The 25,655-nt window shown below is 40.4% G+C and overlaps 1 protein-coding gene across 14 annotated transcripts in view; it reads right to left on the bottom strand.

Moving 5' to 3' along the window:
* The window catches only part of ARID1B (AT-rich interaction domain 1B), a 335,886-nt gene that overhangs the window by 34,065 nt on the left and 276,166 nt on the right, over nt 1-25,655 (bottom strand). For 4 of the 14 annotated variants that reach the window (XM_056344131.1, XM_056344137.1, XM_056344136.1 and 1 more), the window contains 3 exons: nt 9,192-9,343; nt 1,565-1,674; nt 658-816 (listed from right to left, as the gene is read on the bottom strand). In XM_056344131.1, the coding sequence (XP_056200106.1) occupies nt 658-816; nt 1,565-1,674; nt 9,192-9,343 (421 nt within the window). The remainder of the gene's footprint in view (nt 1-657; nt 817-1,564; nt 1,675-9,191; nt 9,344-25,655) is intronic. The other 10 variants (XM_056344132.1, XM_056344138.1, XM_056344141.1 and 7 more) reach the window with 6 other exon arrangements.

Genomic DNA, 25,655 nt, shown 5'->3' with positions numbered 1-25,655 from the left:
TGAATGAAGCAAATCAGAAGTAATTTCATTTTAGACTGTGCCCTGATAACCTAATGATTGTATTTCCAAATACACAATTCAAAATTAAAAATGTTTCAAAAATGCACAAGGCAGCTTTTTCATGGTGCTGAGTCTACAATTTAAACTTTGATGGATATTAGTTTCAATAGGGGAGAATTCTCATTTTGTTTTGTTTTTTTACTAAGTAATCCTAGCAATGACAAGTGCAGCAACCAGAGCGAAGTCAGTTGTGTGAAGGAGTTTGGGCCCAGGAACAGAAATGGAATTGTCCTTAACAACACAGTAGGCATGCTTGGAAGCTGATGCATTACAGGAAGGATGTTTTCTTCACAACAACTGCTGTATTACCAGACAGCACACTTGCATGATGCACGCAATTTTACTCTTTCTTATTTCAAAGTACTGTTGGGACAAATTTTGCCCTTGGATAAGCATGCTCAGGCCCCACTGAAGCCGGACAGTGGAACTTACAGTCATGTGTCCGAGAGCAGAATTTGCACCCAGTGTTATAAAGAAAGAAAACTGTTTAGTGGATAAATAATGAAGAAAAGGAATTTACAAAACAAACAAGCAAGCATTAAAATATAATTAATTACAAAAAAATAAACAAAAACCAAAAAAACCAGAGCCACTTACAGGGCTTGATGGAGTCTTTGGCCAGCCTGGGCTGCTAATGCTATCACTTTCATCTCCATGAAAGGAGGAGATGCTAGCAGAGCTTGGGGACATTGGGGAAGGGACTGGCAGGTTGCCTGGGGTTGGGGGCTGAGAAATACCCTGAGAGCTGTAGCTATCCTGTGGTAGAGGAATAAAAAAAAAATAATATGACAAAGGCAGGGCAAACTTTATTAAAAACAAAAAAAATACATCCAGTTTAACAGACTGACCAATTTTTATATATAAAATATATATAAACAGAGAGACACATACAGAAAACACACACATATATAAATATATTTATATATATAAATAAAAGGTATTAAAATGACATTGTTAATTAGTATAATTTGGAAAGTTTGCTGGATGCTTGGCTAAAGTCACTAAGCCACCATGCTTATTTCAAGCTCACATGGAATGCTAAGCATGGGTTTCCCCTTATGAAAGAAAGAAAAAAAACCAAGCTGTTCACCTTATTTTATCAAATAAGGCAGGAAAGCAAAATATTAAAGTATGTTGCTGCTGCTGAGGCGGCCAAAACAGGAAGCTATAACTGAAGGCAGAGAAAAATGGCTGCAAGTATTGAAACCAGGCAAGACCCTTCTTTCCCACCCACCTGGCACAGCCGAATCCCCACGCAACTTTTGGCTTGGGTTGCTTTGCCCCCGCAAGTTAAAATGCCGTAAGAACTAGTAACTTTCAGATCCATACAATGAAGGAAAAAAGAAAAAAAAAAAAAAGAAAAAGAAACAAACAAAGAGATTGCACGTGAATGGAAAGGCATGCAGGAAAGAACAGAAGTGGGTAGGCCAAAACCAGAAGATGAAGGACAACACAGCAGACTTCTGCGGGCTGAACCAACACCACGTGCGGAGGTGGTAAATACCTTTGACTTGCTCTCAGGTTGGGGGGGTCCTTCTTCTTTGCCATCTGCTTTGAGAGGAAGGGGTAGTTTGGACTCACCGGGTGTCATCATATCTGCAAGACCCATAGGTGCTAATCAAAAACAGGAGAAACAGTTAAGCATGACTATGTTTGGCTTTGTAGGAAAAAACAACGCTTCCTGCTGCAAGATTGCGGCACCACGTGAAGCAGAGGTTATCCCACCTCTGTCCTGTTATTCTAGCATCCGGAAACCTGGAAACCTCTTCAGTTGAAATGAGGAAATAAGAGAATGAAATGTAAGAGAAGCACCATGCAATAACAACAACCACCACCACCACTTTATGGAGTAAAATTAATTGTTCATGCCTTCAACTGTCTCCACATTCAACCACTACCCCTTAACAGAACAGTCTATTTTAGTAACTGCTGCACCTTCCCTTTAGCAACAGATGAATGTAAATTCAAACAATGTGCAATTTGCTTGCGATGTTGAATCTGAGAAACAGTCCACACTTCCCAGTTATGTCTGTATTAAGGTTGGTGTCCAGCAGATAATTCCTGCTCCTACTGATTTCAGTATGAATGGCTCTGCCACTGTGAGCCTTAAGTACAGAATTACAAGCTGTAAACTCTGCTCTGTTGGAGAACCGGCACTGAACTTCTTCCCCTCTGCCAAAATGAGGTGGGACTATAATGAACGCGCAAATGTCTTTCTCTGGTAATGGCATGCAGTTGCTTCCCAGGGGTGTGAGGAGTTTAAGGGGTTTTTTTATTTGAAGATGCAAGTGCTAAGTGTAGTATTATTGCTGCAGAGCTGCTGGGTTCCTGGATTTCTAGAAAGATGCAAGAAGAAGCATTCAGATAAACAGACAGAAAATACTGGGCAGAGCAGATGCTAGGAGGTGCCATGACACTGAATCAATGCAAATAACCAGAAAACAACAGCAAGACACAAGGTGATTCTTTCCCTGCAGAAACCATGTGTATGGCATTTACGAAAAGGCTGGAGTAGCTTCCCTTTCTCTCCCTTTTTTCTCCCTCTCATGCCCTTCTTTCAAGGAAGATGTGAGATAAGAAAAACATAGGATAGAATAAGCTAAAAGGTAATAAAAAGGAAAAAATACATATCCCCAATTTACAAATTTCAAGAATCAGCAAAGCATCATTGTTTAAAAAAAAACATTAAAAAATCTGGTCATTACTAGACTAGCATGTCACTCTGCAAAATGACAATGCTGGCTTGCACTCGGCAGCAAGCACGCTGCATAGCAAGCCAAAGACAGGAGGGGAAAAAGAAGCTTTAAAAATACTTCACACATTGCCCACTACAAAATGATTATTGCACATATTCATGTATTACTATGTTTTAGAAAATAATTAGTTTTAATTACAGCAGTGAGAGCATGAGCAGGACTCTGGCGAATACGCTGGCAAGCTTTGCAGTGCTAATTTGCTAATATCTTTAGCATCACTGCAGGTTGAGACTATGCGTCTGCCAAAAAAACCTATCCAGCCATGTGCCATGTGAGTTTACAACTGTATGCTCAATATTCAGCTTTGAACTGCCGGTGTTTTTCATGGGCACATTTTCTTGTTTTTTCAAAGCACATTTGTAGCCCAATCAAGCCCTTAAAGTCATCACAACACATAAATCATAATTGAGATTAAAAAAAAAAATAAAATTACTTGCAATACTTAAGACTTCAAGAATTGGAACAAAAAGCCTTTTTCAAGTGATGCAGCTGCAGAGAAAAATCTATTGGGATCAGCTAAAAATGCTGTTATTTTTATGTATGTGTGTGAAACCTCAACAAAACAGCCAAGCAATGAGATACTGGGAAGCCAGTATCCACTAAGCATTTGATTCGTATGCATTTTGCCCTTATACTCTGTTTGCTGCGTTGGGGCAGCTTGTGACCATTATGAAGTCAAGGATGGCAGCCTAACACATTTAAGTTTTGATTTCCACAGTTTAAAATAAAGTTATTTTTGTTTTAGAAGTTTTAAAAAATATGTGTAAAAAATGGTCAAATGTATGCCACAGTCTGGTCTCAAACTGGGATGCAGAACTGTTACACAAAATCCATTTTAACTGTTAACACATTTCATGCTGTGAAAGCCCTAAAAAAGAAGTCTTAGTTTTAGTTTCAAAGCAACCAAAGATGACCCTTCCCCTCTAAAGCAATTTTAGAGAGGTCAAACAAAGCAAAGCTAAGAATCATGCTTCTTCACCAGAATTCTGCATGGCTAAATCCTCTGCTTATACCTCACTGGGTATCTAGGTTGGCACATCCTGTTTCTATTACAAAGAATGCAGCAATTGTGCCCACTCCTGGTAGTCCCGTTTCCATCAGAATTCCTTTATAAAATTTCTTTTCCAGAAAGGTTTAACACCTCAACATAAAGGGCAAGCAACTCTAGTCTGCAAATTACCACACATGTTCTGACTGTATTAATCATGTTTAGAAGTGTAAGAATACTGATTCATTTCAGCTTTTGAATATTTCTTGCTGGCATATGCAAATATAGCTATCAGGAGTTGGGAGACAAGTATGAAAAAAATAATAAAGTTTCCCAAATTCTGTTTCACTTTTTATTTACTTCATCTATATTGTTTCTTTCTGTAAGAGCAGAACTTCAAGGTTGTCTGGTTTCCCTATAGCTTTTACACAAGATGTGTCCACAGCTACTCTTCTATCCACTGTTGAAATGCTGTTTCATAACTTCTTCCAAACGTACTCTCCAGTGATTTGCAAACAGACATTCCTTCACTTTTTTTAGCAAAGCAGTACAGCAAGAACATTGTTTTGACCCTTTCTGTGCAGTGAAATACTGTTACTGTCACGAAACTGCTAAAATAAGACACGCTCTCTTTCTACACGGGTACTAATAATTCTGTGTGTGAAGTGCAGACAAAAGGATAAAGCATTTTAGAGAGGATGATAACAGGGAAATCCTAACTCAGAAAGCGTTGTACTGTATTGTGAATAGGTTTCAAGTACTAGCCTCTGGCTTATTATAAGAATTTAAGAGCCAGAATGATTTCAAAATGCAAGTATGGGTCAAGGTCCTGAATTAACTATTCCACACTGAATTTAATGTACTCAAAGGCAGATACTGACATGAGTAAAAGCAAAATATTCCCTTTTGCTAAAGGCTGCTCTATCAGTCCCAGATGATGAAATACTGGAGAGCAGCGATACACAAACATTGTTTTTTCTCTTTATTGCTAGAGCAATAACAAATCACACTCTACAAAACAGAATATAACATATTTTGTAAGACATTCCTTCCTCTCGTCACCCTTAGCACTCTCCCTCTGAAAAAAAAACAAGAAAAAAAAAGTAAAAGCAGTGAATTTGTGACTCATGTGGAATTGGCAAGAGGATCCCCACTGCTTTTATGCCTACAGGAAAACCAGAAAAGGGACAACAGCATTGCTTAATGTCCTGCCACGAATGACCGTCCACCTCTGGGGAAAAGCACAGCTTAGGGTGCTCAGGCACCTTATCTGAAAAGCAGGAGTGGCCTCCAAGGTCTCAGTGCTCTGCCTCCTTTCTGCCTACCAAGTCTCCTCTGAGGGATGATAAGTGTATGCAGTTTGGGACGCACGTGTATCTGTGCCAGGAGCTAGCTGGCTTGATCTACAGTCACACAATGACCATTTGATCAAAGTCATTGCTTGTTTGGAGTGTAGGTGATGGGATACTTCAGCTGTTACCAGCTGCTGACATCCTCCAGAAAGTTTATTTAAATGTGCATAAAGTAATAGCTTATATGAAGATACATGTTAAGAGCAAAAAAAAATAGTGAAATAAATGGAGGTTTCCATTTTTCAGAAAAATGTAACCAAGGTGCAAACCCAAGAAAACCAATTAAGATTTCTAAAAAATGCTTCACAATCATAAACATGATTCCTTTCTCTATAAGAGGTTCACCCAAATAAACAGTCAAATACACATAATGTATATGAAAAAGTCGCATCTACTTTTAACGATGTATTTAAATGCATCCTTTGTATTCCTTTAGTGCAAGTAACTTTTCCTAGAACTTCATGATTTATATAAAGTATTATGATGTTAAAAAAATTGTTGGGAATAATACTACCCAGAAAACGGAAGGTTTCAGTAGGACAGAGGTAGTGAAATCAGGAAAGGATCCTTGTGCCAGTAAGGAGATTAATGCCTTTTTATTGTTTTGTTCACCTCCAGAGGTAGCAAGGATTATGAGTGCCAGTTTCCGTGCAAGCACAATACAGAAATCTGAGATCCAAACTCCACACTGCTGCTTTTTAAAGGCAATCTGCACTAGAATTAACAAGGCTCACAATACAGAACTATTATTTTATTTATGTGGGTTTTTAAAGTTTCCTTTTATTATATATATTTTTAAAGCCTGAATCTAAAAAACAGGGGGAAAAATCTAAAATATATATGGGAAATGTGAACTCATACAGCAGAAGGACAGAGGAGGCTATACAATTTTTCTGAATGGCAGTTTATTCCGTAATTGTGAAGGGATTCTGGCACTTTTTCTTGAAGCTTTTGTTTTTGTTATGGATGGGATACTCTATCAGAAGGATCTGTCTTCTTTGATCTCATAATCTCTGTGTTCCTAAACTCTCCTACATTAGCAGAAGCTGTAGATCTGTTGTTTGATCTACAGTCACTGTTGAAGTACCAGGATGCATAACTGCAACACAATTTTCTTTTCAATTGTGACAGTAATTAAAAAAACCTAAAGGAATAAAAAGGGATCAACCGGTAATGAGGAGTTATAAATACTACTAAAAACGTGTGGCAAAACCAGTGTTATAGTTAGCTCTATTGAAGCTCCAAAACCATATGAAAAGAATTCCATCAGCATCAGCAATCTTCCTCTATCTTAGAGTAAAACCTAAAAGTGCATTTGATTAAAATGAACAGAACCAAAACCTACCTTGCTCTCTCAAAACCGGCAACACAACTGCACTCTCCAAAACCCAGACAACCAAGAAACGAACTTCTCCCTATTGCTTACCTTAGTTTTCCACTGGCCTCTAACTGAAACCACAGTTGATCGTGCTCAGCGCGTATGTGCAAGTTAAGTAATGCTCACACTTCACTCCATCAGCAGCCACTCAGTTTGTTTTTTGCCCTACACATTGACCGAACCCTGGTTTATCCCACTGACCGACCTGTGACTTTACACCAGCGGGGAAAAAGGCTCAAGAGCCGGATAGCTGAACTGGTCTTCTGTGCCACAGAAAATGCCGTTTTCAGATCTGTAGGTAGGTATTACCTGCAAGTTCTTCACCTCAACAAATGCGCCTCATCAAATGCAGGGCCAGAGCTGACCCTGAAGTGCTCCTCCAGCTCAAGACATCATTTTAAGTACTGTATTTACACTCATCTTAAGCTCAGCCCTTCATTTCTTTGACCCAAGCAGAAGGATGTCAGAATGGGAGGAAATGCAGCACTCCCCCAGCAGTACATTCACACCTAATGGTCTCTTTGTCCCATCCAGTCCCTGCTGCCCTCCTCCATACCAACACCCTCTGTGTGCTCCTGGAGGCTAGCTGCATAAAGCAATTCAGATGCATGTCTGCTCACACACAGAGGAAAAGAGGTGCACTGAACTGCAGTTCATCTCATACTTACTTTCCATTGGATAATCTTTGAATTAATAAAACTGGAACAAAAGAAAACCTCGCAAATGCATTGGCAGAAAAAACCCTGATAAATGTTTAAATTATTAAAAATCCAATATTTCAGAATGCATAACACAATAAAAAGAGTATGACTACCCCATACAAAAGACTGCTAGGATAAATGGCCTTGCATTGAACAGATTTCCACTGTATGAAATAACGAATGGCTGAATTATCTGAACAAAAAAACCTCTGTGAATCTTCCTTTAAACTGGTTATTCCTTAGGAATACATAAATCTTCTTAGGCAGGGCACTCTGCCATCTGTTTGCTGTTGGTTATTTTTGCAGCTCTTGGGGCCAAAGGAAAAGGGGGAAAAATTACTTCTGCTAATAGCAAAACAGAATTTATAGCACAGTTTCAATGCTCAGAAGTAATTTTATTTCAGCAAGGCAGACAAAACACATAACTACACAAACAAAACATAATATTACCTGGGACAGCTCTGGTGGGGGAAAAGCAAGCTATTACCTAATGGTCTTTTCAATAGCTTTTCCCTCTTCATCTAGACAGTGAAGTGTGCTGTCTGGACTAACCAATGACTTCCAAGTCAGCACTGGAAAAAGCCCTTTTTATTTTTATTTTTTTCTTTTCTTTTTAAAAAATCTTACTGATTAACAGCTTCCTTTCTGTTTCTTCTGCTAACCAAAAAAGTAACATAATATTCTTGAAAAATAAGACACAAGTGCCTCAGGAGCTCCTATGTAGAAGAAAGAAACCCTCTGGACATACTAGCCACTAGAATCTCGCAGAGGTCATTTTCTGCCCAGGAAGCAGGGTATATGATAAAATTGACAGGGAGGAAAGACAAGGGAAGGAGGCAAAGGATGAAGGAACAAAACTGGCTATGCAGGGCAGAGAGGCAGATACTGAAATACAGGCTCTTGGAAAGATGCAACTTAAGTAATAAGGCTTTTCTAAACAAAAGTAGAAACAAAGCCAACTAAGAACAAACACCAAATCACCTTAGCACAACCTATCCAGATTTCAGAAAGACTTCAAAACCCCCAACATTTCAAAAAGAGCTAATGTAATCAGTAAGTAAAGCATACACAGGAACTCCATGACTGGAACAAGTATTTGGGAGGATCCACTTCAGGGTCATTGAAACTCCATCCAAACCCACCCCAATGAAAGAATTGATCTTTACTGAAGTATTATCTTGATGGAGGATAATTGTTAGGAGTTCAAGCTGAATATGGACTATAAAGCACATTTTCCCAGAACTACATTCACCTGTCTTCATAGTCATACACAAAGCTGCAAATAATTCTGAATTCACAAGTCATGATATAACAGATTAATCCAGCAGCCACACTGAATATGTCTCCCCTCCACCCCCCTTCCAAAGGAAGCTATGATTAAATTTCATATACTGGTATTTAAATAAATAAATAAGAAACCCTATATATGGTTATATGAATTTTTGAAACAGTAAATATGGCCTATATTTTCAGAACATAGTAATTACTTTAAGTGCTCAACTTACAGCATCTTCAAGTCAGAGCATGTGCACATCTCTTTTTTTTTTTTTAAACCAGTACCACAGTAAATATCTGAAATTGCAATCTTAGGAAGTAAGACACTGAAAAGCAACAGCAGCCTCTTGAAAGATGAGTTTTTTCTCCTTCCCCCTCTTGCAGACAAGTACACACAAATACACATATACTTGCTAGTCCACACCTACATCAAACTGAGTCCGAGTGTTCCTGGAACTGTTCAAAACATTGTACTCATCTACATGCTGTGCAAAAGGACTTAATGAAAAACGTATGAGTTACTGTACAAAATAATGTGAGTACCTTTGCCTACTTTCGAATCACTCCACACTACTCAACAGGGGTGAATCGAATGAAGAAGGCCATCCCTCTGCCAGCAGCCCAGGGCTGGTACCGTTAAGCAGATTTATGGAGGAAAGCCACTGCTGAAAGGTTACCCACCATTACCTGTTGAACTGTTCACCATGTTAGGTGCCATGCTGTAAGGAGGAGCCTGCGGGTTCATCAAGCCAGAGCTGTTGTTCATCGGCTGAGTGTAGGGGGAGCTGGATCCCATAATACCGCTCTGATTCATGGCAGGAAAATTGCCTTGCCTACGAGAAGAAAGAGCACACACACCATGTCTCATTATGTACCCCATTGCTGAAGATGCTGTGTTCTGTCACAGAGTACATCTCCTATGGTTTGCCAATACTAAGGCGAAGGCACACAATTATTTCAGTTTACCTACATGGGGAGTTAGTCTTGAATTAGTTACTGTGTATCTGAGAGAACTGGAGTGTATACAGAGATGTATACAGTGTCTTTATACGTCACAACTAATCAGCAGAAAAATACAACTCATACCATTTATCCTATGAGTAGAAAGCAACATGATCAGGAGTCAAAATTAGAACCTAGTACTGGCATAAAAAAATTCCAGTGAGCTGGCATTTTGATCATGTAATAGAAATCCCTACCTGCCATAGCTTAAAAAACAGTGAAATGACCAGAAGAAAAATGGGTACCATAGAATCTGCTTTGGATTTCTGTATCTGATGCTACTGCATTGAATACAATGTTCATCTTTTGTACATGCCATCTATGCCCAATCTTTCGAAAAACCACGTACATACTGCACTTCGCTGAAACAAGAAACCTCAGCAGAACTATTCTGGTTTTGACAATTAATCACATAGCTGTATAATGCTTTCATAACTGAGCCTTAAGTTTCCCCGAAAAACTGCCCTACATGAAGCCCTTACCTAATTCTCCGTATCTTCAGATGTGAAGATCTTCAGATCAAATAATTTTTGAAGGCTAAACCTTATATACTCTTAAGTTCTGGCAAGTATCTAAGTATGCTTTGTACTTGATTTATCAAATTCTATAGATAAACCGAGACACAATGAAGAAAATAATCCAATTCAAGCAAGCAGAACAACCCAATGTAATGCATGATCCAACTTCAAAAATAATCTTTTATTCTTTTATGCATAATACAATTATTTACCTTTCCTTGGTATAGTTGAAGACTGCACATATTATGACACATAAAATCATGCATACAAATAAAACCACATGCAACAATATACTTACTTGTATATTCATAGCCTAGATAGGAAAACACAAAACTCAGACCTGTTTCTTCAATGTACCCCCTGTAAATTTATGCTGTTTTTCCAAATAAAGGAGACAAGAAAGGAAGCAACCACTCCTTTACATAGCTTTGATACCTGTCAGCTTTTTTTCCTCACAAAAAACAAAGCATTTAATTTTCTCCTACAAGCAGGGAAAGCTGCATGTCCTGGTAGCAAGAGGAGATTTGGTATAAATTCTACTTTTAGCTATTACACAGTATTCACACAAAACAGACAACCCCCAAACCAACAACCCTGAATAACTTCAATGGCTTCTTGTCTTCTCCAAAATCATGGCAGATTCTTATCGCAATTGGTAGGAACGAATTTCTTTTTTAGGAGGTACAGGAGGAGGACCATTAAAGCACTATTTGGCCTAATTTTTCTTGACACATTGTGAACATCTTCAAAGGAAAAGAGAACGTGTTATCTAAATAAAGCATCTTTTTCCAAGTCAGTTTTGTCCTTTGCTCTCTGAAGACAAACTTTTCTTCACTCTTGCAAAGAGGCAAAGGCTTTCTTTTGATATGAAGGAGACAACTGCCATACAATGTCATTTCCCTGATGAAGCCTGCAATGAGCAGTGGAGGGAAAAGATTTAAAATGCACAGTGGTGCAATGCTCCAAGGGAAAATTACAAAGGGAAAAGAGAAGAACAGGACCATTTGGCAACAACTTTAAAAGATTTCAGTCACACAATCAAGCTTTTCTTATGTAAATACTGTATCTTAACACCGACCCCCCCCCCCCTTTCTTAGCTGAAAATTGCTATATTTCAACAAATGCAGTTAACAGAAAAGTTCTTACTATGCTGGATAAGCGAGATCCTTTCTGTTACTGAGTAAAGTTACTCGTGAAGATGAAGAAAATGTGCAAGTTCATTTTTACATTTTCAAAAAGAAGTAACAGATTTTCAAAGGTTCTTATGGAGTAAAGCTGGGATTCTGGAAAAGACAGATGTCTCTACAGGTATCTCTGTCTCCAATGTCCTTCTTTAGCTTTAAAAATACACAGGAGATACGCACCTTGCAGGTAAGCTGAAACTGGTCCTTACCTACTAATATTTCAATACAATTACTTTCTATAGCATGTATATCTTCTAAGCTGTGGGGTTGTTCATTGTCTCAAATTGAGGTACAGGCTATTTCATGTTATCCTCTATGGACATCAATCTCAATTGTAGCTCATGGAAGCATACTGCTGTACAACAGCTTTAAATCAAAAAGTAGGAAACTATTTCCAGTTTAGACAGAGAGTGGAAATTAAATAAAAGGAATACACTAGCTTTGGCCAGGACAGTAAGAAAGCAACTGAAGTGCAAAAAAAATGGTTCTGTATCCAGAAAGACCTGAATGGCAGAACCTAATTCTGAAATTTCATCTGGCAAGGCAATACCTCTCCCTTTCATCCTCCCATATAATGCTGCACTTGGAATGGACACAGCTCTCCATCTCTGGAAACAGCCCAGAAAGTGAAAAGACTCAGCACCATCCCTGGCAGAACTCTGTCCTTCCCCAGTTGCCCGTCAAGGCACAGACCGCAGCATCCGTGAGCTAATTCAGTAATGCTGAAAGGTGACATCCTGTAAGAGTAAACACTGTTTTATCCTGAGATTGGGTACAATGCACTGTACAGAGCTCCTCCACATATTATTCTGCTTTATGATGGCTTGGAATGGGAAGTTTCTTTAGGGAGAAATTATCAGGTATTACTTCAGCCTTTAATTCTCACTCCACAGTGGGCCTCCTTTGAGTAAAGACTGCCGACTGTGACAAATTGTGCTGCATCAGTGCTATAATATGAAGTGGAGTCCATTAAGAACTGAGCTGAGATCACCAAACTCATTTTGATTAACCTCCAGGTCACTAAACACTTATAAATATGTTACACAGCAGCTGCTAAACATATTTATATATGCTTAAGGTCACAGCATCATCTGTTGGTTGTTGGAGTTAAGTCAAAAATCTTATGTTTCCTTCTGTGCTGCTTTTAGTAAATGCATATCCAACATACTATTAAAGAAGTATTTATCTCAAAGCATACTACCAGACTCTCTCCTACATCTCCCAATTCCCTCTTCCATTTTTCGGGAGGCTAAATAAAAATCATCTTTTAAAACCAGCCTGCTGTACATGTAGTGACATCTAATGGCAAAAATTCAACTGACCAACAATGAATTCTATAGCAGAACAAACCCAGTCAAGTATACAAATTTTCAATATTTACCACATAAACACCAAAGGCTGGGTTGCTTAGGGATGATGCAAGTGATAATTAGGAGTAATAGGAAGAAATTAAGAAAAGAAACACTTATGTTGAATATAATTAAAAAATGTACTTGTGGTGAGCTGCAGTTACCCTCCAAGGGAATGAAGGAAACCCCAATACTTGACACTTCTACACACAGACAACACATTGGAAAAGGTACTGGTCGGAGAAATCCTGCATTACATATGACCTAGATGACCTGTCAGGTATTTTCCAGCTCTAACTCCTCCAATACTGTGATCCCAGATCACATATTTTTCCCCATTTAGAAGAAAAAGCAGCTGGGCCAGTACAAATTTAGGATTATGCTATCAATTTAAACACTATACTTAAACCTACACATTTCATTTTTCTGCTCTAATGTTACAAGTAGATGTCCCAAGTATTCAGCAAATGGAAGAGATTAAAAATGGGAAAGGGGGGAATATGCTTTCTTTCTGTGCTTTACTTACTCTGTTGACAATCTAGTAATTCACAGCACCTGCATAATGCCAGAGCCAGTTTTACGCTTGAGGGAAGGGCTGCCACACAGGGGGACCCAGACAGGCCAGAGGAACGTGCTGACAGGGACTAGGGACGTTATGGAAGTCAACAGGGACAAGTGCAAGGTCCTGCACTTGGGAAGGATGAGCCCCCTGCCGGCTTGGGCTTGACTGGAGGGAGCAGCTTTGCTGAAAAGCCCCTGGGCACCTCGGCAGACGGGGAGCCGAGCATGAGCCAGCAAAGTGCCCTGGCAGCACAGGGGGCCAACGACGTCCTGGGCTGTGTGACCAGGAGCAGAGCCAGGAGATGAGGGAACCAAACGTCCCCTCCTTACTCGGCTCTCATTAGACTTCATCTGGAGTATAGTTTTGGATCCTCTGGTAAAGGAAAGATGATGATAAACTGGAGTGAGCTTAGCAGAGGACCCCTCAGATGGTTAGGGCTTGAGCACTCACCCTGGAGGGGCTGAAGGACAAGGGCTAGTTCAGCCTGGGGCTGTGATAGCTTTCCAGAGGAACCTAACAGCAGCCCCCCCAGCACCTAAAAGGAGGTCAGCGAGAAGATGAAGCCGGGCTTTTCACAGTAGGGCACGGTGGGAGGACAAGACACAACAGGCAAGAGTTAAAACATGAAAAGCTGAGACTGGATGAAAGAAAACCCTTTTTTCAGTGAAAACAGCCAGGCACTAGATCTGGTGGCCCAGAGAGGTGATGGAATCTCTGTTTTTGGTGGTTTTCAAGACCCAACTGGATAAAGTCCTGAGCAGTCAGCTGTGCCTGAGGAGGAGAAGGTTGGAGCAGAGACCTCTTGAGGCTTCTTCCAGCCTGAATTATCCTACGCTCCTAGACTGTCAGCTTCATTGTGCTGTTGATAGTTTGGTGTACTACTGGGTCCAAAATACAACTGGTCAAATTCAACTGTTCCCTTTTAAGAAGCCCTCTTCTGCTCTTTTGTTTTGCTTCATCTGCAATCCACATGAAGCTTAATCAGCACTTAATCTCTTTTCTCTGAAAAACAGGTAGCATCAGATATAATTGCATCTTCTGAGCTAATGTAGAAGTCCATGTATTTAAAGAGAGATGACATGCAAGATCTGGTCATCATTAAAAAGCAGAACAAAGAAACTGTAAGAAAGAAGAACACTGACAACACAAAGGAGCACTCGAGTGAATCACAACTGCTAAGCAGTGCCTCTTATACTGAGATGTCTTCCTTTAATTGGACCTGAAATCACCAGTAGGTTAGTTGTTTCTAACTGCTACACAGAAGTTACTCTGCAGCCCTTGCGTTTAATACTTGTCGGTATGTGTGTGATTTAGTACCTTCTCAGTGTTGCCATCTGTCAAAGGTTTTTACTGTTGTCTTCCTCAGATTTGAACAAATTTGAACTACAAAATCGAGTTCAGAGGTAGTTGTGGTTTAGCTATGGACAATGATAAAAGTGGATTATGCTTCTCAGCAGGACAAGAAGTGAAGACACAACTTTTCATATGGGAACATGTCAAAACTCAGGTTTTGCTGTGTGCAGATGGATCCAGTTTTACAGTGTTCTGTGGATTTTCTGGCATGCATGTGACACTCCTCTCAATCTAAATGCGTAACACTGGAGCAAAACCCTTCATGCAGTCAGAAAAGATGATCCAGCTTCTGTAATGAGCCCTGTGGCAGCCTGTATACAGGGGCAAGTTGAGCATGGAAATGTGTAGGGAACAGAAGAAGGGTTCAGAGGTGGAGAGTCTGGAAAGGCTGGAGGTGAGGAGAGTTTTGGGCAGAAAAGATGGAAATGGAGGGAGGAGAGAGCAGATGGAAATCAAGAATGAACAACAAGGGCTGGGAGCATCCTCCCTAGATGCCAAAGCTTTTTAGGGCCAGGAGAGTGATAGGTGCTCTGGAGAATGGAGATGAAACAGAGATGCATAAGGAGGAGCAGAAAGGAACATACAGAGAGCTGCTACTCCCAGGGTAAACAGAGGGAAGGACCCTCCAGCACACGTGGAGCCTCTCAGCCCGGTCTGCCTGAAGGAAGGGAGGGATTCACAGAGAAGCCTCAAAAGCAGTGTTACCAGAGATGTGCCTTCCTGCAGCTCCTCTGCTTGTGCGCACTGCTGCGAGGCAGGGCCAGACTCTGAAGTGGCCACCCTGGCCAGGAGCTGGGCAAGCCTCAGTCCAGTCCAGCAGTATGGCACAGTGGGGTGATGCTGAAGGTGCAGTGCTGCAAGGATGGGAGCCAGGATGGGGCACACAGCCCAGGCAGGGGAGAGCTGTCACTGATTCACACTTCACACATCCTGGTGGCTGCAAGCTTGCACCAATTATTATTTAGGCCCCTCTGTACTGTGCTTCCTGACATTTCCCACAGCACTCACGTAAAGTAGGGATTTCTCCCAGTTATCCTGCCCTAGGCACTGGACCTGAAAAACTGTCCTGTTACTATGACCTGGCCACCTGAGCAATCGGCTGGTGAAAAAAAACAAATGGCCCACAAGCTCATGGAAGTTTGCCATTACTGCTCCAGATCTTTAACCTACATCAGTTTTGCAGCGAATGCACTGCAGCACCTCAGGGGAGTAATTTGTGTAAACATTTTTAAAGGAACATTTTTTTTTTTTAATGCTGACACACTGCTAAGGTGGCTACTTGATTACAAACTGTGAAAATGACTGCGTTAGGCTGCACTCACAAATCAGAGTGTACTGACCAAATTGCCCTGTGCTTATCTGTACCAGGTCTGCAGCATGACAATATTTCCTCTCTCTTTTAAATGTCAAAGTATGATTTGGGGGGTTGTTATTTAAACACACTGACCTGCACAATAACCAGAAGTACTTTATTTAAATCTGTCTTGAGCTGGGACTAGCCTTAAGCGCTTATAATCTGTCATACTTTGACACCAAATGGGTTATTATAATGAGAGTAATTCAGGAGTAAGACCTGTGAATGCCTTCTCCCTGGAGAATTTACACATAAACATGTGCAGGCAGATACATATGCTCTTTTGTTATGGATTTTCCTTCTTGCTACATTATGGGCTTCCCTGTAGAAGTAAAACCATTCCTGTCATCAGGGAATATGGGAGAACTGGAGGAGGGAGAGACGAGCAAGGGAAACTAAACCCCAGCACTGCTTACTTTGCTCTGACTGGAAGTGAAGTGGCGTGTCAGCGCTGTTAGCAAAAGCCAAGACACATGAAATCTGAGTATTGGCTTAAGCAGCTATAAAACGGCATTAAAGACAGTTCCCACGTAACCAAACCAAACCAATTTAACACCACTGTATCTGAAAGCGAAGTATCTCCCTCCTGTTAGCTGCTACTGTAAGGATACTAACCTGGACTTACATTTCCTCCTCTGTTCAGTGGGGAAGCTCACCATTCACAATAACAAAGTTTTAAAAAAGCAACCACAAAAGCTGGTGACGTGACAGGTGTTAGGTCTGCCACGAGTTTTTTTCCATCTCTCAGGTTAGACAGAAAAAGAAAATTTTACATTTGGGTGTGTACACGAGCAAAATGGGGAGGCCAAAGCTCTGCAATGCACCGACGCTGCCAGAACGCTCGGAAACATAAATGAAAAAGCATCCAGTGTTGTATCAGGGTGTGCGCACGCACGTGTATGTGTGTCTCCTGACATCAGGCACACAGAACCAACACCAAACTATCCTTCCCAACAACCGAGCCTAAATGACAATGCTAAAACGGGGAATAATTTTCTAGCATCGTAATTATGTGCTAGTGCACATCACCTTGTAATCCACTGCAGTCTGACCAAGCACACTGCCTGTTTTCTTTGTCTGGCTGAACATTATTGTGTAAGATACTTTTTGGAAGAATACCACAAACAGCCTTTCTAAACATATGCTTTTTCTTCTGATCATGCAAATGTCTGCACCTTCAGCATCATCACCATTACTTAGATTTCACTAAGAAATAATCAAAGAAGGAAAAGAAACTAAAAAATTAGTTGTTCCTACCAGGCTTATTCAATGCCCAGCCCCTCAGAAAAGCAGCCACAAAAACTTATTGTTTGTTTATATGCTATTGTCATCACATTAACCATTTTTCCAGTGAAAACATCTGCCTGACAGGCTATCTGCTTCTAGCCATTTAAAGCCCAATAAAATGCAGGAGTGTCACACCACATCAAACACTGGAAGAGCAACATAAGAGGCATGTGTAATTCATGAGTATCGATGCTAATAACAACACAACTACACATTTGCACTGCTGAATGCAAGCTGAGATCAGAATAAATCTCCCTATCCCATTTTACAGATAACACAAACTGAGGAAGAAATCCAAGATTAATAATGTTCTAAAATATGGCCACAAGTATAATAAAGTAGTTGAATACAGTGAGGAAAACATAGCACAAGACTGCAGAAAAAGAAAGCCGTAACTCATTTGATCCTAATGATATAAGAATGTGTGACTGCAAAACATGAAGGAAATTTAGTGAAGTACTGTAGGGTTTCTTTGTTTGTTTGTTTGTGTATTTTTGGTTTGTTTTGTTTCTTTGTTATTTAGGTTGCAGCTATTTAATTTTGTTTTTATAAAGCTCCTTTTGTGTTAATTAAATCTTTTTGGTCTGAATTTCATGGTGACCACAACATTTGGTCACCAGTCTTCAAATCCACAGGGATTCCCTGAAATGCCTTCACTGCGCAGCATTCTTCCAAGTGCAGCAAGACCTCTGTATTTGATTTTATTTGTGTAAGAACTAACTAAGCCCTCTGTACTCAGTGCAACCTGTACTGGATAAATACAATATAATGCTGGGTGACAGAAAACACAGGACTACTGAAAAGCGGGCCAAGTCAAATGGCTTCTAATCCCATCGAAGCTCCGCTCTTAGTGACCCCTGCCTACCTTCCTGACAAGGTGGATTTAGACAGCAGCTCTAATGGCAGCTGCTTGCACACTGCCCCCATCAGACATAAAATCTGAGCACTGAGCAGATACACCTCTTAGCCCAAGTGGAGTGTGTGATGCTGTAATCTGCCTGGCAAGCAGGAGCATGCATGAACTGGGTTTGTAGCAAAAAAAGAAATTTGCCCTGTATGGCATGATGCAGTCAATCTGAACCAGAATGCCAAGAAGGGTGATTTAGCCTGGCGTGACTCGATATCAAAATGGGAATGACTCATATGACTCTCTCACTATGCACCTTCTATTTTTGTGCATGTTTATAAATAGCTATATTAAAAAGTCAGAAGGCCCTATGAACTCTCTCCCAGAATGATTACTTGAAAGTGGGTAAGAGTCTGTTCCCAGCACATGAACAGCTAGGAGGTCACCAAAGCATGGTGCAAAAAGCTACAGGAAGCTAAGGACATGCTGCATGTTTCACTAATTCAGTTTCCTCCAGAGGGGCACTGCCTCGGGAAAGGTTTGACCCCTGAGCTCCCTCCTCTTCCACCTTGGGATGCAGACCTCCTGCTGCCTTTCACCATGTACTTACATTGTTCAGTCACGTCCTTGCACTGCTTGTGAGCACCACCGCAGCTCCACGGAGCTCACTGTGCTGGCAACCAACTGAAAATCTAATAAAATCCTGATCGTTTCATGCCAGCTCTTCAGTGTATCTTTTCATAGTAAAATGTCATCTGGCTGACAGCATGCTGAATGCAACTGTGCATGTGCAGCAGCATGGCGAGGAAGTTCTCCAAAGGGATTTCCCAAAAGACACATTTCCACTTGCCTATCTTTGCCCAATAGCCTGGAGCTGTTATATGTTTATCAATATTATTACTACCACTATTACCATCAGTCTCGGCACTTTGGCACTCCAGACGGTTTCACAAGAGCAATGTGGTACATATGTCAGCATGGTTTCAGCTAGCTCTTTTCTTCATCTTTGGCTCAGAAGATGCCTGAAACCTACTGTGACAACTGCAACAGGTATTTAATGTGTTAGTGAGACTGGTGGCCATCATTAAAAAAAATCTTATTGCTCTTATGTTGTTACTATTTAATATGATTCTTACAAGGTTACTTATATGTCCAGTCAGAACCAATGCTCCCATCTGAACTCCATCAATAAAATGAAGGGCTATTCCCACTCGTATTTGCCCAGGTAGTGTTATTAAGAAAAACATTTATTTAACTTTTTCCTCCACTATCACCATTGTAAAACAACCTGAAACCTTAAAACAGCTCTAAAAGCTGAAATCCTCCTACCATTTTTTATGTCTCTCCCCTTCTGTCACAAAAATCTTAGGCTGTTCAATCACAGCCTTGTATTTGCACAATATATGTGCCAAATCACACAGAGCAGTCATGGAATTAGCTTTCTTCATGAGTCCCATTAAACAGACGGCTATTCTTCTGGTTTTTGGTTGTGTGGTTGGTTGTTTTTTTGTTTGGGTTTTTTTTTCCCTTGACTAGTGCTGTGATTTAAACTAGTAGATCTTCCGGCTAACAGGCAAAAAGTGTGAAAATCCAGTTTCCTCATCTGAAGCATTCCTTGTCACCCAAGAAAGAGTACTCAGTCTAAATTCCTCCCTTATTCTTTACTTTTATACAATAACAATTAACTTAGTACTGCATTCTTAATGCCCTAAAGATCACCTTTTGGGATACTGAATTTCTACGTAACATCCAACTCTGAGGCAGAATGTTAATAAACTACACAGAGTCCTACACTGCAATTTTGTTTCAAAATAATTAGTACTTCTATAGAGGGCAATAACCAAATAACCAAATGAAGCCAAAAATAATCCAGACACAATAATAATCGAATTAGAAGTGTCTCTAAGATGAATAAAAATTCTCATTCATGACACTGAAAATCACCCTTCCTTCCCAACATACTCCTGCTTTCACAATTTAAGAATGATTACTCTCCGAAGGAAGGAGGGAGTACGACTCTTGAGGTCTGTGGTTAATCTCTAATGGCATGAACAGCATACAGCAGTCCACTTGATTGATGAGTAACCAAAAAAAAAAAAGAAAAAAAAAAAAAAAGAAAAAAGCAAGCCTCCCCAAATTGCTGGTTGCCTGCACAGGCACTGCAGCATGGTGACATCCAGGGCTCCAGAATGATGGATTTACCTTTTAGTAAAACAAAATTCCAGATAAAAATATATTTCTTTTAGTCTCCCACAAGAAATGGCTTCAGTTAGCTCAGTATGGAAAGTTTCTTACAATCCTTACATGATTTTATCAGCAATTTTGAGCTGATCTACAAAATACGTTTCCATTTAAAAAACATAATCACAGAAGTGTGATTTCCAGCTCTCCCTTTACTATAATAAAACATATAACTTGTACTTCACTCCTCCTAATACACTGTAGAAAAAAGCCATATATGGTTCTTCTTTGAAAAGCAAAACATGAGGAAAGGAAGTGCCCTTTCAAAAAAAGAAAGAATAAAAAAAAATCAGCTTGATATAAATGACTATTTCCCATGAAGCAGGAAGAAGCACAGGCCCTTTTGAAGAAAAATATGCCAATACTGGTTAATAGCTCCCTTACAAATTACAGTTACAGTGAGCATTAATATTGGGACTTTAACCCCTCACATCACACAGAAACCTGGCACAGAGAGAAAATATTCCACCTGTTACTGAAATGCTGCCAACCTCAGGTGGAGCAAGCACAGCAGATATTTGGAGTTCACAGTAACACTACACAGTCACTCGGGCCAAGAAGCAATACCACTTGATCCAGCTGAAACCAAACATGGACTTTTTTTTTTTTTTATTTTGGAAGCCAAATGCAGTTTCATGGACTGAAATATTCAACGCCTGGATAGTCAAACAGAACTAAACAAAAGTAGAATGGGCTCATTTCAGAGTGATCCATCACGATCCCTGAAGGAAATTCAAAGTCTGGGAATGTTTGGAGTGGGGTAGAGGGGAAATGACCAGTCACCTTGAGACTGAGAATTGTGAATGGCCTGAATGTGAACAGGAGTAACTCCTTCTCTGTGACTGCATGTTAAATAAAAGACCCAGCAGAAAGAGCCTTTCTGCTAGGGGCTTATTTCAAAGGCAACAGATAAGGTACCCCAGCACTGGCTCCAATTATGGCTACCAGTCCTATCTTAGCCTAGTTTACTTTGGGGATTTCACAGTTGGCAGCCTTTCATCTAGAAGTAGCCTGGTTTGAATAAGCAAAGAAACTTGAATGAGTACTTAACCTTCCTGCACTCCACTGCACTTCCCAGCAGAGAAGAACAGCACCTCCAAGCTTAAGGGGAAAAGGGAAAACAATGGAAGATATATACTCTCTCCAGGGATTAAAGACTGTAAGTTTTACTGTAGCACTTCAAGTCTTCCTGCTACATAAACGCAGCTTTTAAAATCACTATTAGAATTTTAAACCTGAGTTTCAAGATCAAAAGGGCCAGACTGGGAAATACTGCATAGAAATTGACAGGCTCTAGGATGTAAAACACCTAAAAGAGTTCTGGTTTTTATTTATATTATTATTCTTTTTTAAAAATTTATTCCCTGCTTCCGCCTCTTTCTTTTTCCTTTTGACATTTTAATGCACCATGTCCATTACTATATTTCCTCACCAGTACCTTCTAGTCCATCAGCAGTGCTGCATTACCCTGCCGTTGGAGAAAATAATATGGAAAAAGTGCTTTGCTGGCACCAGCAACATGGAATATGAATTATACATGCATAGCAGGACAGAAATGCTGATGGAAGGTTAGTCTGCCTGTATGTGTGCAAGCGTGCATGTACACACACACAGACTAAAAAGAAGACACATAGAATGCACATTTTAAATTAATTTACATTAATTGTAACTATTTCTCTGTACAACAGAAATTCTCTACTATCAGTGCAGCTTTTAGATGTCAGTTTTAGGACTGAATGAAAATTTTCCTAAATTCTTCTGACTTCACCGTGACGTGGCTGTAATACCTAACCAGCCGCTAAGCAGTTTAAAACCAGAACCACATCCTAGAATGCCTACAAGTATGTCAAAGCAACGCAACATCACACATTACTATAGACACTGAGCACCAGTTCTCAGGTGGCATAGGGAGTAGCAGACAATAATGTAAATACCCACCTCAATTTAGCAACTCAATGACCAGGATTTTAAATGCCCAGAGGATGGAAATAGCTAAGCTGTATCCCAATTCCTCAGTTTAATAAACTACTGTTTCTAAATCACTTCTCTAGTATCAATGATACTGAATTCCACATTCATTCAATCTATACAAAAAATTAATTTACAAAATTGCAACATGCAATCACGAGAATCATACTAAGGTACAGTACACCGAGGTCAAAGACGCTGCCTTCAAAGATGGGACTGCTCCTCGCGTAAGCACATGAAAACTCATTTTATAGTAATTAGCTCAGGTATTGATAACCGTAGTTGCACCAGCAAGAGGCTGATATTAACATCCAGTTGGACGTATATTTTACAGCCAGCTAATACTGAGCTACATCTTCCTAAAGCCACACTGCCAACAGTATGTAAGCCAGCTATTTCACAACTATGTTTTTACCTTTCCATATACCACAGTCACACTTTCAACTGCTAAGAAGACATGCTCAGAATGACACTGCTGGCACAAGAGATGCTGCAAATGATGACGGCAAGCATCTAACTCCAAAATCATCTGCTGACTTCAGGTGTTAACCTAAAAATCAATTTTTGAAAGTGTGTACTGCACACTTACTGTCGGAAACAAAAGCCCACAGACAGCGAACACAGTCCCAGAAAGTTTCAGGTTGGGCATCTACAAACTGAGGAACTCAAAACTGGCTGGTACTAGGAGATACTGGCTAAATTTGTTGCCTTTCACATCAACAGGGAAAATGCCATCTCATTTGCTTAAAATTGTGTGCTTTTACTGAAGGCTTACTATGTTGCAGGTCTGTACACACATAAATAGTTACCTATCACTATAAATACATGCATTGTTGTCAGAACTACAGTGTGATAAAAGACTTTATTTTTCAGTCACCTGGTCCTCAGAGGCCTCTGCTGGGTTCTGACCTCAGGCAGCAGAACCAGCCCTTGGGGTCTCAGCCAACACCAACCTAAGTTATGAAAAGTCATTCCTTGGAGTTCATGGACAGGTAAGGTCTTCAACATACAGTCCTTACCAGTGGGTGTGCTGAGACCAAGACGGGTATGAAAACGAAAACACTGTTCTGCAGTTCCTTCACACTGTCTTCCTGAAAATACGGGGGCTTACTATGCATGGTATTTAGCACTGACTGCTGTAAACCGGTCCCCGGACCAAGTTTAAACATCCTGAATAGCACGAAACCACAGATACTGCCGGCTCAATGAAGAGGTCTCAAAATCACCTTTCTTTAGTTTGACATGCTAGATACCATTTGGGAAACACTGGCCCGTATGCACAAGACAGACTAGCATATTGTAAGATTTTAGGTCACAAGGAAGGTATTATGTAGCTGTAGAAATTAATCTTAAGCTTAACATAGAGCAGGCCTCAAGGCAAGGTCAAAGGCTAATTCAAATGGTGTAAACCTAGTATCTTCCACAGCCACCACTTTTATTTGTATGATCTTATCTTCTCTAATTAAAAGGTTGGTGGTCTGCACTGAGGATGACACCTAGGTATAACTGGTTGGCACTCAGATCTTGATCATCCAGCCCTGGCTAACAAACATTGATTTTCTGCCCCAGTGGAAGTGATTTTATTCTGATGCATGCCATTTAAATTCATTTTACACAGCTGCTTAGCGTGGCTTGGCAAGGCAGAAGCAAACCAGTTTTCAATGTCTAAATGAGACTCCTGAGCTGATAAAGGATAGATCCTGTGGATTAACAGCTGAAGATAAATTTTACTCCCCTATTGATACTTGGCTACTGATTCCACAAGTTGACCTTGAAGGGGATCACAACCAACCTGTACAGAAATACTGTTGAGTAACCATGACTCTGACACAACTATTTCATTTCCCTCTTAATTCTACATGGGTTTGTGTGTTTTACAGTAATAAAAATCTAACAGTCAAGAAAATGGGGTTGCAAAGCACCACTGTGAGACAAAAACACCAATGAGGGGAGAAAGAGGGTGCCTGGGGTCAGAAGGAGGAGGGATCTCGTTCCTTCTCAGTGATGAGGTTCTTCAGTTCCCTCTCAGGCACAAGGGAACGGAGCCATGCCAAAAGCCATGCAGGTGTGTGAGCAAAGTGACATGCAGATTTTCCTTATAGTCACAGTGATGTTAGTAAAAAGAAAACAAAATACTAAAAAACGCTCTACGATGCAAGTATTTGTGTATCTTTCGCATGATTTTTATTTTCCTTCAGCAGCCAGGCGGCATGCTCATGGAAAGTTTAAAAAAACCTGCCAAGGTCCCACAGCAAGTCCAGTTTACATTGCTACCTACCTGTACTGGTCAGGCTGGTGCATCAAGGGAGCCTGAGCACAGCCATAGCTGGGGTGCTGTGAAGAAAACATGGGGCATCTGCCAGCCCCAGCCTAGCTGGGATAAACAGGTGACCTAATGTATGGTGGCCTAAAGCAGAACCAAAGAACAGCCTCTTCAGATTTGTTCTGTATCCCAAATACGAATCACCGGCAAGTACATTCCTTCCATATGCAAGTATGGAGGACTTGCAGGAACAGAGAAAAGCCATTACGCTCTCTCCTCTACAGCTGACTTGAGATCAAAGAGATCAAAGAGAACAGTGTGCTTGCAACCCCCGGCATCAGAGCGGTGTGACAGATTTTGCTCAATTTGCCTTGTATAAATGGCCCTTTTGCCAGTATTTGCCACAGAGATTTGATGACTGCTCAGCCCACTCAGCCCTTCCACAGGTGCTGGATCACTGGAATGGGCAGTATGTGATGGCAAGGCTCTGAAACAGTGTTTTGCCCATGCATAGCTGGAAACCACAAGCAGTTTAACAAAACTGACCTGGGAGGAAGGTCTGAGATAGGAGTGGTAAACATTTAACCTAGTTTTTGATCAAACACCACACACTATGCCTGAAGTGTAAGTTGAATCACAACCAAATACTTCTGGCTTAAGACAAAGTCTTTTCTTGCTCTAAAGGCCAACAAACATGAGCCCTTCCTTTCGTTACATGATTACAAAGAAAGTGTTCCTGCAGTTGCAGTGATGGCCCATTTATTCCTTTGTGCCTGACCCATCAGCTTCTAGCCTAAACCAGACAGACAGAAGCAGACTTTTGTAAATCCTACTAGACAGATCTGTTAAAACAACCAACACAAGCAAGAGATGGCTGGTTCACAGATATCTGCTAGAGCACAGTCTGCTTTAAGGGCACATGGTTCTATTTTACTGAACAAGAACATGAAGTACACTGAATTTACTGTTACTGTTTTAAAGTTTGTTATTCGTATCACTAGAAGGCACCTGCCTTAACGAAGTTGCAAAACAAGAAAGCAACAGATACAGGGACACATTAGCTTCCTATTTCTAGTTTATATTGTGTCTTGGAATTAGAGCAACTCTACTGTCCACAAACACTGGTCTTGAATGATAAATACTTGTATGTGTGTATGTGCTTCTGTGTATGCATACGCATAAATTAAAGCAAGATGCTTAATACACACACACACATG

The sequence above is a fragment of the Falco biarmicus genome, chromosome 6, assembly GCF_023638135.1.
Source record: "Falco biarmicus isolate bFalBia1 chromosome 6, bFalBia1.pri, whole genome shotgun sequence".
NCBI classification, from domain to species: domain Eukaryota; kingdom Metazoa; phylum Chordata; class Aves; order Falconiformes; family Falconidae; genus Falco; species Falco biarmicus.
Note: the sequence above shows the minus strand (reverse complement) of the source record. Positions and strands in the feature narration are given on the sequence as shown.